The sequence below is a fragment of the Electrona antarctica genome (genome assembly GCF_951216825.1).
Source record: "Electrona antarctica genome assembly, chromosome: 12".
Taxonomy (NCBI): domain Eukaryota; kingdom Metazoa; phylum Chordata; class Actinopteri; order Myctophiformes; family Myctophidae; genus Electrona; species Electrona antarctica.
The window spans coordinates 1376434-1393464 of NC_136793.1; the positions used below are offsets into that span (position 1 = coordinate 1376434).

The 17031-nt window shown below is 50.4% G+C and overlaps 1 protein-coding gene across 1 annotated transcript in view; it reads left to right on the forward strand.

The window, feature by feature from the left end:
* LOC306933679 (uncharacterized protein) overlaps nt 1-17031 on the forward strand; it is a gene marked incomplete at both ends in the record, with an annotated part of 243238 nt that overhangs the window by 46192 nt on the left and 180015 nt on the right. The window contains one exon of the mRNA XM_079515989.1: nt 11491-11688. Coding sequence (XP_079372115.1) covers nt 11491-11688 — 198 coding nt within the window. The remainder of the gene's footprint in view (nt 1-11490; nt 11689-17031) is intronic.

The following is a 17031-nucleotide window of genomic DNA, read 5'->3' on the forward strand; positions in this document are numbered from 1 at the left end:
CACAATCTGTTGTGCGTGTTCTATTACAGCCCCTGTCCTGTTGTACACAATCTGTTGTGCGTGTTCTATTACAGCCCCTGTCCTGTTGTACACAATCTGTTGTGCGTGTTCTATTACAGCCCCTGTCCTGTTGTACACAATCTGTTGTGCGTGTTCTATTACAGCCCCTGTCCTGTTGTACACAATCTGTTGTGCGTGTTCTATTACAGCCCCTGTCCTGTTGTACACAATCTGTTGTGCGTGTTCTATTACAGCCCCTGTCCTGTTGTACACAATCTGTTGTGCGTGTTCTATTACAGCCCCTGTCCTGTTGTACACAATCTGTTGTGCGTGTTCTATTACAGCCCCTGTCCTGTTGTACACAATCTGTTGTGCGTGTTCTATTACAGCCCCTGTCCTGTTGTACACAATCTGTTGTGCGTGTTCTATTACAGCCCCTGTCCTGTTGTACACAATCTGTTGTGCGTGTTCTATTACAGCCCCTGTCCTGTTGTACACAATCTGTTGTGCGTGTTCTATTACAGCCCCTGTCCTGTTGTACACAATCTGTTGTGCGTGTTCTATTACAGCCCCTGTCCTGTTGTACACAATCTGTTGTGCGTGTTCTATTACAGCCCCTGTCCTGTTGTACACAATCTGTTGTGCGTGTTCTATTACAGCCCCTGTCCTGTTGTACACAATCTGTTGTGCGTGTTCTATTACAGCCCCTGTCCTGTTGTACACAATCTGTTGTGCGTGTTCTATTACAGCCCCTGTCCTGTTGTACACAATCTGTTGTGCGTGTTCTATTACAGCCCCTGTCCTGTTGTACACAATCTCAAACTCAAATTGAATTACGGAAGAAACCCTGTGTGGCTTCATGTACCCATTTTAAAAGCAGAGATGACTTTGAAGCGGGCCCTGAGGTTCATCTCCAGCTCCTAATCAGAGTAATCTATAGTCAGAGAGTGGCGACACTATAGCGTTGACTCCCATTGTAACAATGGAATGAGGAAGTGCTCATTCTATCTCAATGGGATAGTTCCAGCAATAGGAGCAATGTGTGGAACTATAGCCCATAAGGCACCCGCTTTGTCTCAATGGGATAGTTCCAGCCATAGGAGCAATGTGTGGAACTATAGCCCATAAGGCACCCGCTTTGTCTCAATGGAATAGTTCCAGCCATAGGAGCAATGTTTGGAACTATAGCCCATAAGGCACCCGCTTTGTCTCAATGGAATAGTTCCAGCCATAGGAGCAATGTGTGGAACTATAGCCCATAAGGCACCCGCTTTGTCTCAATGGGATAGTTCCAGCCATAGGAGCAATGTGTGGAACTATAGCCCATAAGGCACCCGCTTTGTCTCAATGGGATAGTTCCAGCCATAGGAGCAATGTTTGGAACTATAGCCCATAAGGCACCCGCTTTGTCTCAATGGAATAGTTCCAGCCATAGGAGCAATGTTTGGAACTATAGCCCATAAGGCACCCGCTTTGTCTCAATGGGATAGTTCCAGCCATAGGAGCAATGTGTGGAACTATAGCCCATAGGCACCCGCTTTGTCTCAATGGAATAGTTCCAGCCATAGGAGCAATGTGTGGAACTATAGCCCATAAGGCACCCGCTTTGTCTCAATGGAATAGTTCCAGCCATAGGAGCAATGTGTGGAACTATAGCCCATAAGGCACCCGCTTTGTCTCAATGGGATAGTTCCAGCCATAGGAGCAATGTGTGGAACTATAGCCCATAGGCACCCGCTTTGTCTCAATGGAATAGTTCCAGCCATAGGAGCAATGTGTGGAACTATAGCCCATAAGGCACCCGCTTTGTCTCAATGGGATAGTTCCAGCCATAGGAGCAATGTGTGGAACTATAGCCCATAGGCACCCGCTTTGTCTCAATGGAATAGTTCCAGCCATAGGAGCAATGTTTGGAACTATAGCCCATAAGGCACCCGCTTTGTCTCAATGGAATAGTTCCAGCCATAGGAGCAATGTTTGGAACTATAGCCCATAAGGCACCCGCTTTGTCTCAATGGGATAGTTCCAGCCATAGGAGCAATGTGTGGAACTATACAATTACAATTTACAATTTAGGCATTTAGCAGACGCTCTTAATCCAGAGCGACTTACATTAGGCAAGAACAAAAGTATGGGAATACATCACATATATAAAATGCATTTATCAAGAAACATGCGTAAGCTAAGAACGTAACTAGAACATATCTATATAATGACACTATACATATTAAATATACATATATACTATACTATGCTATACATATGTACTATGATGTGCTATGACTACATACAATGCAATTATTGTGCTGTCTACATGACATGCTATAAGTCTGTTTCAAATGCTATCTAAGTCTAAAAAGTGCTATCTAAGGGGGTAGGATAAGTGCTATGGGCCATGATGGAGTCTGAAAAGGTGGGTCTTCAGACTACGGCGGAAGATTGGGAGTGATGCTGCAGTTCTGATTGCAACGGGGAGTGCATTCCACAGTTTTGGGGCCAGAAGGGAGAAGAGTTTGGGACGTGTGGAGCGTTGTCCCGGCGTTTTTAGTGAGGGTACTTCCAGCTTTCCTGCGTTGGCTGATCTGAGTGCGCGGGAGGGTTTGTAGGGTTCAATCATGCTTGCAAGATATGGGGGAGCCATACCTTTGGTTGCTTTGAATGCCAGCATCAGAGTTTTGTATTCTGTGCGGGCAGCGACTGGGAGCCAGTGCAGGGAGCGGAGCAGGGGGGAGACATGTGAGAATTTTGGCTGGTTGAAGACCAGACGAGCTGCGGCGTTTTGGATCAGTTGGAGAGGCTTAAGTGCACATGCCGGTAGGCCAGTAAGGAGCGAATTACAATAGTCAAGTTTTGACAAGACTGTTGTCTGGATTAGGAGCTGGGCTGATTCCTGGGTGAGGAACGGTCTAATTCGTCGTATGTTATAGAGTGTGAACCTACAGGATCGAGTGACAGCTGTGATGTGAGTTTTAAACGAGAGCTGACTGTCCAGGACAACACCCATACTATAGCCCATAGGCACCCGCTTTGTCTCAATGGGATAGTTCCAGCCATAGGAGCAATGTTTGGAACTATAGCCCATAAGGCACCCGCTTTGTCTCAATGGAATAGTTCCAGCCATAGGAGCAATGTTTGGAACTATAGCCCATAAGGCACCCGCTTTGTCTCAATGGGATAGTTCCAGCCATAGGAGCAATGTGTGGAACTATAGCCCATAGGCACCCGCTTTGCGGTGAGATCAAAGCGTGTCGCTACTCTCCTCCTGCCGAGGAGCTCCGCTGATCTCATCCCCCCCGGATTAGGCTCAAACCAGGGGGATGAATGTATTCTACTATTCCACTTGTATGTCTTTATATGGCTTGATGAATTGAATACACAGGACCACAAATGAAAAGAAGGGATTTCTTTGTAGCATTATTGTGTAAACTGTATACTTTTTGTGAACTTGAGTATTCAGTATCAATCAACCAATCAATCAACCAATCAATCAACCAATCAATCAATCAATCAATCAATCAACCAATCAACCAATCAACCAATCAGTCTATGGGAAAAAATGCATGCATAATTATTTCCTGGGCCTGGCGTCGCCATGAAAGGGGGCGGGACTGCGACGCTAGTCTATACTACTTTGTATAGAGCGTCGCAGCCCCGCCCCCTCGAGAGACCTGGAAAAGAAATCCCCGTTCATCTTCCTCATAGACTTTTCAGAAAGTATTTATTTAAAGAAGTTTACGCCGCGGACAAAGCCAACTCTTGTCGTGACAAATCATGACAATAAACACAATGTTTTGGGCCAAACAAAAAAAACGGCAGGTTACAACACTTTTTTTGTTGTTTTTCTTCTTTGTAATTATTAGTTTGGTCCAAAATTTTGTGTTTGTTGTCATGATTTGTCACGACTCGAGTTGGCTTCGTACGACGCTTAAAAGGTCTTTAAATAAATACTTTTTGAAATGTCTATGAGGAAAAATGCATTGGGTTTCATTTCCTGGGCCTGGCGTCGTCATGAAAGGGGGCGGGACTGCGACGCTCTATACTACTTTCTATAAGTAAAGTATACTTAATAGTTCCATTGATTGCAATGCATTGCCCATTACATTAGTGGGCCCTGGTCCAGTGGGCCCTGGTCCAGTGGGCCCATTACATTAGTGGGCCCTGGTCCAGTGGGCCTGGTCCAGTGGGCCCATTACATTAGTGGGCCCTGGTCCAGTGGGCCCTGGTCCAGTGGGCCCATTACATTAGTGGGCCCTGGTCCAGTGGGCCCTGGTCCAGTGGGCCCATTACATTAGTGGGCCCTGGTCCAGTGGGCCTGGTCCAGTGGGCCCATTACATTAGTGGGCCCTGGTCCAGTGGGCCTGGTCCAGTGGGCCCATTACATTAGTGGGCCCTGGTCCAGTGGGCCCATTACATTAGTGGGCCCTGGTCCAGTGGGCCCATTACATTAGTGGGCCCTGGTCCATAAAGGTTGAGAACCACTGATGTAAACTCTAACTCTCTCTCTCTCTCTCTCTCTCTCTCCTCCAAGAGGTAGCCATGAGCCCCCCTCGACGACAGTCCGGTTCCCATGGTGACAGGTAATTTATTTGTGCTGACATGCAACACCCAGATTGCTAGAGTACTGTACTTACATTTACAGTAAATGTGCACGCACACACACGCGCACACACACACACACACACACACACACACACACACACACACACACACACACACACACACACACACACACACACACACACACACACACACACACACACACACACCGATACCGGTATAGAAAGGTATAGAAAGTGGTTAAACCGATTTTGAGGCCGTCCTAACACACGTTGCTGCATGGGGACCCCCAATAAGGACCCCCAATAAGGACCCCACCAGGTTCCCCAGACCCCCAATAAGGACCCCACCAGGTTCCCCCAATAAGGACCCCACCAGGTTCCCCAGACCCCCAATAAGGACCCCACCAGGTTCCCCAGACCCCCAATAAGGACCCCACCAGGTTCCCCAGACCCCCAATAAGGACCCCACCAGGTTCCCCAATAAGGACCCCACCAGGTTCCCCAGACCCCCAATAACCCCACCAGGTTCCCCAGACCCCCAATAAGGACCCCTCCAGGTTCCCCAGACCCCCAATAACCCCACCAGGTTCCCCAGACCCCCAATAAGGACCCCACCAGGTTCCCCAGACCCCCAATAAGGACCCCTCCAGGTTCCCCAGACCCCCAATAACCCCACCAGGTTCCCCAGACCCCCAATAAGGACCCCACCAGGTTCCCCAGACCCCCAATAAGGACCCCTCCAGGTTCCCCAGACCCCCAATAACCCCACCAGGTTCCCCAGACCCCCAATAAGGACCCCACCAGGTTCCCCAGACCCCCAATAAGGACCCCACCAGGTTCCCCAGACCCCCAATAAGGACCCCACCAGGTTCCCCAGACCCCCAATAACCCCACCAGGTTCCCCAGACCCCCAATAAGGACCCCACCAGGTTCCCCAGACCCCCAATAAGGACCCCTCCAGGTTCCCCAGACCCCCAATAACCCCACCAGGTTCCCCAGACCCCCAATAAGGACCCCACCAGGTTCCCCAGACCCCCAATAAGGACCCCACCAGGTTCCCCAGACCCCCAATAAGGACCCCACCAGGTTCCCCAGACCCCCAATAACCCCACCAGGTTCCCCAGACCCCCAATAAGGACCCCACCAGGTTCCCCAGACCCCCAATAAGGACCCCACCAGGTTCCCCAGACCCCCAATAAGGACCCCACCAGGTTCCCCAGACCCCCAATAACCCCACCAGGTTCCCCAGACCCCCAATAAGGACCCCACCAGGTTCCCCAGACCCCCAATAAGGACCCCACCAGGTTCCCCAGACCCCCAATAACCCCACCAGGTTCCCCAGACCCCCAATAAGGACCCCACCAGGTTCCCCAGACCTACTATCATGTTGGCTGCAGCATGCAATGCATCTGTCTGCTTCAGGAAGCCCCTCCCCCTCCCTCCCTCCCTTAACATTGACAGAATTAATGAAGAAGCCTCAGGCTGTTGTGAATTATGTAGGTTGTTTGTTATCGCTTAAGAACACATACTAATTTGAACATTATAGAAGTCTATATATACGCTACGTTGCATAGTTTAGTAGCGCAAGCGCTGTGTTGTCGGAGCATTGGATCAGCCACGGTTTCCCTCCTCGTTGACTTGGATCAGCCACGGTTTCCCTCGTTGACTTGGATCAGCCACGGTTTCCCTCGTTGACTTGTCAAATAGAGAGAGAGAGTGAGTGAGTGAGTGAGTGAGTGAGTGAGTGAGTGAGTGAGTGAGTGAGTGAGTGAGTGAGTGAGTGAGTGAGTGAGTGAGTGAGTGAGTGAGTGAGTGAGTGAGTGAGTGAGTGAAGGGGAGAGACACGCAGCAAAGGTCAGTTCAGGTGAAACAAAAAGATTTCAAAGTCTGTCTTTTTAGTGCAGCTTTAGTTCATATTTCTCTAGTCTTGTACAGTATAGTCTTCTGCCTTGCACATAAATCACCTCTTGTTTTGGGAAAACGCTGACCTGCAACATGGCGTGGTTCAAATTGGAAGTCTAGGGACTTGGGTGTAGCGCACTGCAGGCCCCGCGCTCATCCTTATACCGTATTGATCTTGTTGTTTTTTCTTCTTGGCCTTGTTCTGTCATTTCTGTACTGTACATAACATCCCCGGTGGACGAGCTGAACGGCCCTGGAAGAAACACGAGGTCTTTCCACTTGCCCCAGTTGCACAAAAAAATGCTCACGACTTTATGTTGGACGTTGTTATTCGCTGTTACGTCCCTGTTTTTGGGCGTGCCATTATTATAGGCGGAAAATTCTCCAGAAATAACCCATGCCTGTACTGTGCTTAACGTATATATATACACGTCCTACACTGGCGTCGTGCAGCGACAATATGGTCTGCGTGCTCGCAGAGTGGCGTTGTGATGATGTGCTGCCCGTTGTGTGCGTGTAGATCATCAATTATCTCCTTAACCCATTTTGGGCAGGAACCCCTTTTGGTGTTAGCATCATGTTATGCTTTAGCTATTGAAAAATAGCAGACCTACAAGCTCGTAGCGCGCCACCGAGTGGCGCGCTACGAGCTTGTAGGTCTGCTATTTTTTTTAAATCGAAGAACGACTGACATAGAAACATAGCTTTTTCAGAAAACTGTCAGGATGTAGAAGACATTTATAGAATCTGATCTCAGGTCAGAATGGGTTAAAACACCAGTGTTGTGCTCTAATAACGTTCTCTGATTGATGCATATTATATACATGAACATATATTTATATTATAAAACCCAGAAAACATCCCACTGTTTCTCTCGGCACACTCCAGTGACGAGGGACAGGATCTTAAATGCTTCTTTATTGTATTTTTGTGCACGACACGTTCCGCCGCGTCGGCTTCGTCAGGTGCTGACGCAGCTTTTCTCTTTAACCCATTTTGGGCGGGAACCCCTTTTGGTGTTAGCATTATGTTATGCTTTAGCCATTGAAAAATAGAAGATCTACAAGCTCGTAGCGCGACACCGAGTGGTGCGCTACGAGCTTGTAGGTCTGCTATTTTGGAAAATATATTATATTTTTATATATTCTATTGGACATAGAAACAGCTTTTTCAGGAAACTGTCAGGATGTAGAAGACATTTATAGAATCTGATCTCAGGTCAAAATGGGTTAATGTACGTTATCTCGCCTATACCAGCACCTCCACCCAGATGTGCACATAGAACTGCCTGATTGTATTTATTTATTCAGGTCTGTCAAAAGGATGAAACTCAAAAAAGCCCCGAGAGGCTCCTTCCCATGTGGTCCTTTGAACTCAGTGATAGCTGCGGTCTTATCCCCCGTCACTCAGAACCCTCTCACATTTGCAATTTATCATAAATTATTTTAGGCCGTATTTTCTCCGCCCACCACATTTTTACAGATTCATCTGATTTCAGATCGCACGCTGAGTTGCATCTCCACCCACATCAATGTGTTCTGGGGTCTGCATCCTTGGAACCATTAACCCATTTTGATTCTACAAAATAATGTCTTCTAAATCCTGAAAATAAAACATGTTTCTATGTCAGTCGTTCTCAAACATATTCATGTCAAGGACCCCCAAATATATATATGACATTGGCCGCCGACTCCCATCTGAAAATATGTTGTTCCAGGGACCCCCTCAGTAGCAAAAGATTTGAGTTAAAAACTTGCTAGTCCGAAAGAAATGAGCATTTGTGCCTGTCGTAGACATGATGCGCAGAGCAAGTTCAGTCAGGGAACCTCAGTGCAGTTCAGTCAGGGAACCTCAGTGCAGTTCAGTCAGGGAACCTCAGTGCAGTTCAGTCAGGGAACCTCAGTGCAGTTCAGTCAGGGAACCTCAGTGCAGTTCAGTCAGGGAACCCCAGTGCAGTTCAGTCAGGGAACCTCAGTGCAGTTCAGTCAGGGAACCTCAGTGCAGTTCAGTCAGGGAACCTCAGTGCAGTTCAGTCAGGGAACCTCAGTGCAGTTCAGTCAGGGAACCCCAGTGCAGTTCAGTCAGGGAACCTCAGTGCAGTTCAGTCAGGGAACCCCAGTGCAGTTCAGTCAGGGAACCTCAGTGCAGTTCAGTCAGGGAACCCCAGTGCAGTTCAGTCAGGGAACCCCAGTGCAGTTCAGTCAGGGAACCTCAGTGCAGTTCAGTCAGGGAACCTCAGTGCAGTTCAGTCAGGGAACCTCAGTCCAGTTCAGTCAGGGAACCCCAGTGCAGTTCAGTCAGGGAACCCCAGTGCAGTTCAGTCAGGGAACCCCAGTGCAGTTCAGTCAGGGAACCCCAGTGCAGTTCAGTCAGGGAACCCCAGTGCAGTTCAGTCAGGGAACCCCAGTGCAGTTCAGTCAGGGAACCTCAGTGCAGTTCAGTCAGGGAACCCCAGTGCAGTTCAGTCAGGGAACCTCAGTGCAGTTCAGTCAGGGAACCCCAGTGCAGTTCAGTCAGGGAACCCCAGTGCAGTTCAGTCAGGGAACCTCAGTGCAGTTCAGTCAGGGAACCTCAGTGCAGTTCAGTCAGGGAACCTCAGTGCAGTTCAGTCAGGGAACCCCAGTGCAGTTCAGTCAGGGAACCTCAGTGCAGTTCAGTCAGGGAACCCCAGTGCAGTTCAGTCAGGGAACCTCAGTGCAGTTCAGTCAGGGAACCCCAGTGCAGTTCAGTCAGGGAACCTCAGTGCAGTTCAGTCAGGGAACCCCAGTGCAGTTCAGTCAGGGAACCTCAGTGCAGTTCAGTCAGGGAACCCCAGTGCAGTTCAGTCAGGGAACCCCAGTGCAGTTCAGTCAGGGAACCTCAGTGCAGTTCAGTCAGGGAACCTCAGTGCAGTTCAGTCAGGGAACCCCAGTTCAGTTCAGTCAGGGAACCCCAGTGCAGTTCAGTCAGGGAACCTCAGTGCAGTTCAGTCAGGGAACCTCAGTGCAGTTCAGTCAGGGAACCTCAGTGCAGTTCAGTCAGGGAACCCCAGTGCAGTTCAGTCAGGGAACCTCAGTGCAGTTCAGTCAGGGAACCTCAGTGCAGTTCAGTCAGGGAACCCCAGTTCAGTTCAGTCAGGGAACCCCAGTGCAGTTCAGTCAGGGAACCTCAGTGCGGTCGCTGCCGGCCGTTAATTGGGCCGCCTCAGCATCACGCTCTCATCCACATGATTCACTCAGCCAATCACACACTCACTCCATCCTCATACCGGCTACTTTAACCGGAGGTTTGCATTCCTCCTCTTGCTTGCTTGCTGCTGCTGCCGTATCAGCGTTCTGCTGTATACCAACCTGCTGCTGTATCAGCGTTCTGCTGTATACAAACCTGCTGCTGTATCAGCGTTCTGCTGTATACAAACCTGCTGCCGTATCAGCGTTCTGCTGTATACAAACCTGCTGCTGTATCAGCGTTCTGCTGTATACAAACCTGCTGCTGTATCAGCGTTCTGCTGTATACCAACCTGCTGCCGTATCAGCGTTCTGCTGTATACAAACCTGCTGCTGTATCAGCGTTCTGCTGTATACAAACCTGCTGCTGTATCAGCGTTCTGCTGTATACCAACCTGCTGCCGTATCAGCGTTCTGCTGTATACAAACCTGCTGCCGTATCAGCATTCTGCTGTATACCAACCTGCTGCCGTATCAGCGTTCTGCTGTATACCAACCTGCTGCCGTATCAGCATTCTGCTGTATACCAACCTGCTGCCGTATCAGCATTCTGCTGTATACAAACCTGCTGCTGTATCAGCGTTCTGCTGTATACAAACCTGCTGCCGTATCAGCGTTCTGCTGTATACAAACCTGCTGCTGTATCAGCGTTCTGCTGTATACAAACCTGCTGCCGTATCAGCGTTCTGCTGTATACAACCTGCTGCTGTATCAGCGTTCTGCTGTATACAAACCTGCTGCTGTATCAGCGTTCTGCTGTATACAAACCTGCTGCCGTATCAGCGTTCTGCTGTATACAACCTGCTGCCGTATCAGCGTTCTGCTGTATACAACCTGCTGCTGTATCAGCGTTCTGCTGTATACAACCTGCTGCTGTATCAGCGTTCTGCTGTATACAAACCTGCTGCTGTATCAGCGTTCTGCTGTATACAAACCTGCTGCCGTATCAGCGTTCTGCTGTATACAAACCTGCTGCCGTATCAGCGTTCTGCTGTATACAACCTGCTGCCGTATCAGCGTTCTGCTGTATACCAACCTGCTGTGTATCAGCGTTCTGCTGTATACAAACCTGCTGCCGTATCAGCGTTCTGCTGTATACAAACCTGCTGTGTATCAGCGTTCTGCTGTATACAAACCTGCTGCCGTATCAGCGTTCTGCTGTATACAAACCTGCTGTGTATCAGCGTTCTGCTGTATACAAACCTGCTGCTGTATCAGCGTTCTGCTGTATACAAACCTGCTGCCGTATCAGCGTTCTGCTGTATACAAACCTGCTGCCGTATCAGCGTTCTGCTGTATACAAACCTGCTGCTCACCCACCTCCACCCCAGCTACCACCTGTCGTTTTGGATCTACTGTTTAGGTACGGGGGATTCAGAGTCCCTATGGTCGGGACTGGTGCGCTTGATCTGAGTACCTAAAACCCAAAACGACAGGCCGGTGGTAGCTGGGGTGGAGGTGGGTGAGCAGCAGGTTTGTATACAGCAGAACGCTGATACAGCAGCAGGTTTGTAAGCAGATCCAATACATCGCCAAACCATAATAAATATATTGCTCATCTTATATTCAATAAATATATATTCCATCCATTCTTGAGTTGTCCTGACTGAATATATATTCAATGATTTCAGGCCACATTTTCCCGATTTAAAAAATAAATAGCAGACCTACAAGTTTGTAGATCTGCTATTTTTCAACTAGCTAAAACACCAAAAGGTGGTTCCGGTCCAAAATGGGTTTAACCCGTTATACTTTCCAACCCAACGCTGACGTTCTCTAAACCCGTGGTTTTCTCTGGGTTCCCTCTTCCCGCCGGGCTGCAGGTCCTCCTCCGGGGTGGAGAACAACGTCCAGAAGAACAACAGCAGCAGCAACTCCTCCTCCGGCGTCATCCTGGACATCTCGGCCCTCAAGATGGCCGACGTGGCGCCCGCTGGGGACACGGAGGTGCCGCCCCTCCCGCCTCGCTACCGCTTCCGGGACCTCCTGCTGGGCGACCAGACGCTGCAGAACGACGACAGGTACGTCGGGTGGTGGCCCGCCGCTGGCCGTGGGAGGGGTTGTACTCGCATCAGGAAGGTGCCCTTTTGTGCGCGTTTGGGGCGATTCGTGTGCGTGTGTGTGTGTGTGTGTGTGTGTGTGTGTGTGTGTGTGTGTGTGTGTGCGTGTGTGCGTGTGCGTGTGTGTGCACATGCGCGGGTACTTGTATTGCTATACTCGTGAGGGCCAAACCATATTCCATGCAGGCCCTTACAAGAAATAAAACTGGTTTCATGGTTTTCTTTAAGTTTTCATGCTTCAACATTTTCATGTAAAGGATGAAGATTAGGTTTGGGGTCAGGGTTGGAGTTTAAAGGATGAAGATTAGGTTTGGGGTCAGGGTTGGAGTTTAAAGGATGAAGATTAGGTTTGGGGTCAGGGTTGGAGTTTAAAGGATGAAGATTAGGTTTGGGGTCAGGGTTGGAGTTTAAAGGATGAAGATTAGGTTTGGGGTCAGGGTTGGAGTTTAAAGGATGAAGATTAGGTTTGGGGTCAGGGTTGGAGTTTAAAGGATGAAGATTAGGTTTGGGGTCAGGGTTGGAGTTTAAAGGATGAAGATTAGGTTTGGGGTCAGGGGTCAGGGGTCAGTATATACTATATTATAGTATTATATTACCAACTTCCTCTTCCTTCCCGGGAATTATCCTCATCCTTTCTTCACCTTAAAGGACCATGTGCTGTTATACCGCTTAGGGGTTACAGCGTGTGTGCTTTCATGATCGTCTATTTTTGGTTTTGGCTTCAGGGATACCATGGCCAAATGGCCTGTGAACGCACGCACGCACCCACTGCGCACATGCGTGCGTGCGTGCGTGCGTGCGTGCGTGCGTGCGTGCGTGCGTGCGTGCGTGCGTGCGTGCGTGCGTGCGTGCAGTGGGTGTCAAGCGCATGCGCGTGTGCTTGAACTTTTGCCTACATGATGTGTGTGTGTGTCTCTCTCACATCTCTCTGCCCTATACTCTAAATTGACCTGCTAATTGCAGTCGTTCCTGAAGTCCCCATGTGAGTCCCTGAGAGTCCCTGAGAGACCCTGAGAGGGCTGTGGGGGTAGAAACCCACCCCAGAGAAGTGGTGTTGTTGAGATGCAACAACACGCCACCATTAGCCATAACATCATAACACCATTAGCCTCGCTGTCAGGGAGGAAACCTGGTGGTTTATGTAAAAAAAGGAAATGTTTTGGAAAATGTAAAAGAAAATAATATATTTTTTTTAGTTTTGCAATGGATCTACTCACAGTTTCCACTTTTCACATTCAACACTTTTAAAGCGAAAATAGACGATCTAAATTACAAGCTTGTGAAGTAGAGAAAGAAGGGAAAAAAAATAACATTATTAATGTGGGACATACAAGGTTTCTGCCCGGTCGGATCCAGTAATTGCAGAGGGCTTGAGAGAGTGCTGTGAGCGTGGAGCTCTCCGCGGTGCTGAAATGAAAGGAGCCCGTTGAGGAATCCCAGTCAATGGCTCTGGCCTGCAGTATTGACCTGCCAGGCAGGGGCAGATTTATGGCCCGGCTTTGTGTCCCGTTTTCACAAAGCCCTGACTGGAAGTCACTTGTGTGCTATAGCGTTGTTATTGTGGCATCCACAGCTTCCTCCGGGTTGCTTTGGTCGAGCACACGTTGTGCTTTGAGTGTGTAAAGGGATCCTACACCCTACACCCTACACCCCACCCTACACCCTACACCCTACACCCTACACCCTACACACCCTACACCCTACACCCTACACCCTACACCCTACACCCTACACCCCCTACACCCTACACCCTACACCCTACACACTACACCCTACACCCTACACCCCCTACACCCTACACCCTACACCCCCTACACCCTACACCCTACACCCTACACCCTACACCCTACACCCCCTACACCCTACACCCTACACCCTACACCCTACACCCCCTACACCCTACACCCTACACCCCCTACACCCTACACCCTACACCCTACACCCCCTACACCCTACACCCTACACCCTACACCCTACACCCTACACCCCCTACACCCTACACCCTACACCCTACACCCTACATCCTACACCCTACACCCCCTACACCCTACACCCTACACCCCCTACACCCTACACCCTACACCCTACACCCTACACCCCCTACACCCTACACCCTACACCCCCTACACCCTACACCCTACACCCTACACCCCCTACACCCTACACCCTACACCCTACACCCTACACCCCCTACACCCTACACCCTACACCCTACACCCTACATCCTACACCCTACACCCCCTACACCCTACACCCCCTACACCCTACACCCTACACCCTACATCCTACACCCTACACCCCCTACACCCTACACCCTACACCCTACACCCTACACCCTACACCCCCTACACCCTACACCCTACACCCCCTACACCCTACACCCTACACCCTACCCCCTACACCCTACACCCTACCCCCTACACCCTACACCCTACACACCCTACACCCTACACCCTACACCCTACCCCCTACCCCCTACACCCTACACCCTACACACCCTACACCCTACACCCTACACACCCTACACCCTACACCCTACACCCCCTACACCCTACACCCTACACCCCCTACCCCCTACACCCTACACCCTACACACCCTACACCCTACACCCTACACCCTACACCCTACCCCCTACACCCTACACACCCTACACCCTACACACCCTACACCCTACACCCTACACCCTACACCCCCTACACCCTACACCCTACACCCCCTACACCCTACACCCTACACCCCCTACACCCTACACCCTACACCCACACCCTACACCCCCTACACCCTACACCCTACACCCTACATCCTACACCCTACACCCCCTACACCCTACACCCTACACCCCCTACACCCTACACCCTACACCCCCTACACCCTACACCCTACACCCCCTACACCCTACACCCTACACCCTACACCCTACACCCCCTACACCCTACACCCTACACCCCCTACACCCTACACCCTACACCCTACACCCTACATCCTACACCCTACACCCCCTACACCCTACACCCCCTACACCCTACACCCTACACCCTACATCCTACACCCTACACCCCCTACACCCTACACCCTACACCCCCTACACCCTACACCCTACACCCTACACCCCCTACACCCTACACCCTACATCCTACACCCTACACCCCCTACACCCTACACCCTACACCCTACACCCTACCCCCTACACCCTACACCCTACACACCCTACACCCTACACCCTACACCCTACCCCCTACACCCTACACACCCTACACCCTACACCCCCTACACCCTACACCCTACACCCCCTACTACACCCCCTACCCCCTACACCCTACACCCTACACACCCTACACCCTACACCCTACCCCCTACACCCTACACCCTACACACCCTACACCCTACACACCCTACACCCTACACCCTACACCCCCTACACCCTACACCCTACACCCTACACCCCCTACACCCTACACCCCCTACACCCTACACCCTACACCCTACACCCCCTACACCCTACACCCTACACCCTACACCCTACACCCCCTACACCCTACACCCTACACCCCCTACACCCTACACCCTACACCCTACACCCTACACCCTACACCCTACAGGTGCAGTGAACCTGCAAAGGTCCCAGAGGATGTTACAAGTGAGCCCCCCAAATAATTGGCAAAACATTGATAATTTAAATATAACATGAATAATATCAAAAAGAATGATGTAAAATTAGTTTTCATTGTGATGCAAATTAGTATAGCACTTAAAGTATATGCTATGTTTCATAGATCCAAGCCGGAAACACAATGTTTAGATTTACATTTTATTGAGCACCAAAATAAACATCTGAAAATGCACGCGTGCCACCCATCTGCCCACCCATCTGCCCACCCATCTGGCCAAGTGATCAGATGGATGCAAACACCTTTTGAGATGTTCAGTCCAGAAAAGGTTGGGAACTTTACCGCTGGTCTTGTCCGTCAACATCAGCAGTCGGCTGGCTGGCTGGCTGGCTGGCTGGCTGGCTGGATGGCTGGCTGGATGGCTGGCTGGCTGGCTGGATGGCTGGCTGGATGGATGGATGGATGGCTGGCTGGCTGGCTGGCTGGCTGCCTGGCTGGCTGGCTGGCTGGCTGGCTGGCTGGCTGGCTGGCTGGCTGGCTAGCTGGCTGGCTGGCTGGCTGCCTGGCTGGATGGCTGGCTGGCTGGCTGGCTGGCTGGCTGGCTGGCTGGCTGGATGGCTGACTGGCTGGCTGGCTGGATGGCTGACTGGCTGGCTGACTGGCTGGCTGGCTGGCTGGCTGGCTGGCTGGCTGGATGGCTGACTGGCTGGCTGGCTGGCTGGATGGCTGGCTGGCTGGATGGCTGGCTGGCTGGATGGATAGCTGGCTGGCTGACTGGCTGGCTGGCTGGCTGCCTGGCTGGCTGGCTGGCTGGCTGGCTGGCTGGCTGGCTGGCTGACTGGCTGGCGGCTGGAGGTTTTTGACTCATCCTGTTTTGAAATCACTTTGCTCTGCTGGACAACGGTTGATTTCAGAACCTTGTTCATAATGCCTTTCACCACAGCTGTCAACACTAGCACCGTTTCAAAGACTCCCTGGGGTGTTTATAGTTGCTCATCCGTGCATCTTTTTCGAACACACACGGGTCATGTACTGCTACACTACTGGCTGTGTGTGCCTTTCGGTATCTTGCTATAAATTGCAGTGCTGAAATTACTTTTCACCGTCGTGAAACATGGCGTTGTTCAGCAAAACACAACAGACAGACACTGTACTGTACGCTGTTGGTGTTGCAGGCAGAACGCCACGGGCTGTAAATGTCAATTTGAACCGAGAGCATAATTCACCTGTGAGTCGATAATCTTTTGTATGGCTGAGTGGTTTTTATGTTTCACGATGAGTCCATAACTCAAGGATGTGTCCAGATGTACAGATGGAACAATAATGTTGTCGCTGTCGGCCGACGGCTGGGAACCTTGTAAGTACGAGACGAGGACTCTTCAGGAAACGAGGAAAAATAACCCATGTGTTCCACTTGATCTTAATGCAGTTATAATTTAGTCGCTATAGCTTGCAAATATTTTTCATTGGCAAATTAAGTTAATGTTTATTCATATTTATAAACACCCACAGAGACTATAACGTGTGTGTGTGTGTGTGTGTGTGTGTGTGTGTGTGTGTGTGTGTGTGTGTGTGTGTGTGTGTGTGTGTGTGTGTGTGTGTGTGTGTGTGTGTGTGTGTGTGTGTGTGTGTGTGCGTGTGTGTGTGTGTGTGTGTGCGTGTTGAAGAGGTGGGGGGGGGGTGGCATAACATTAT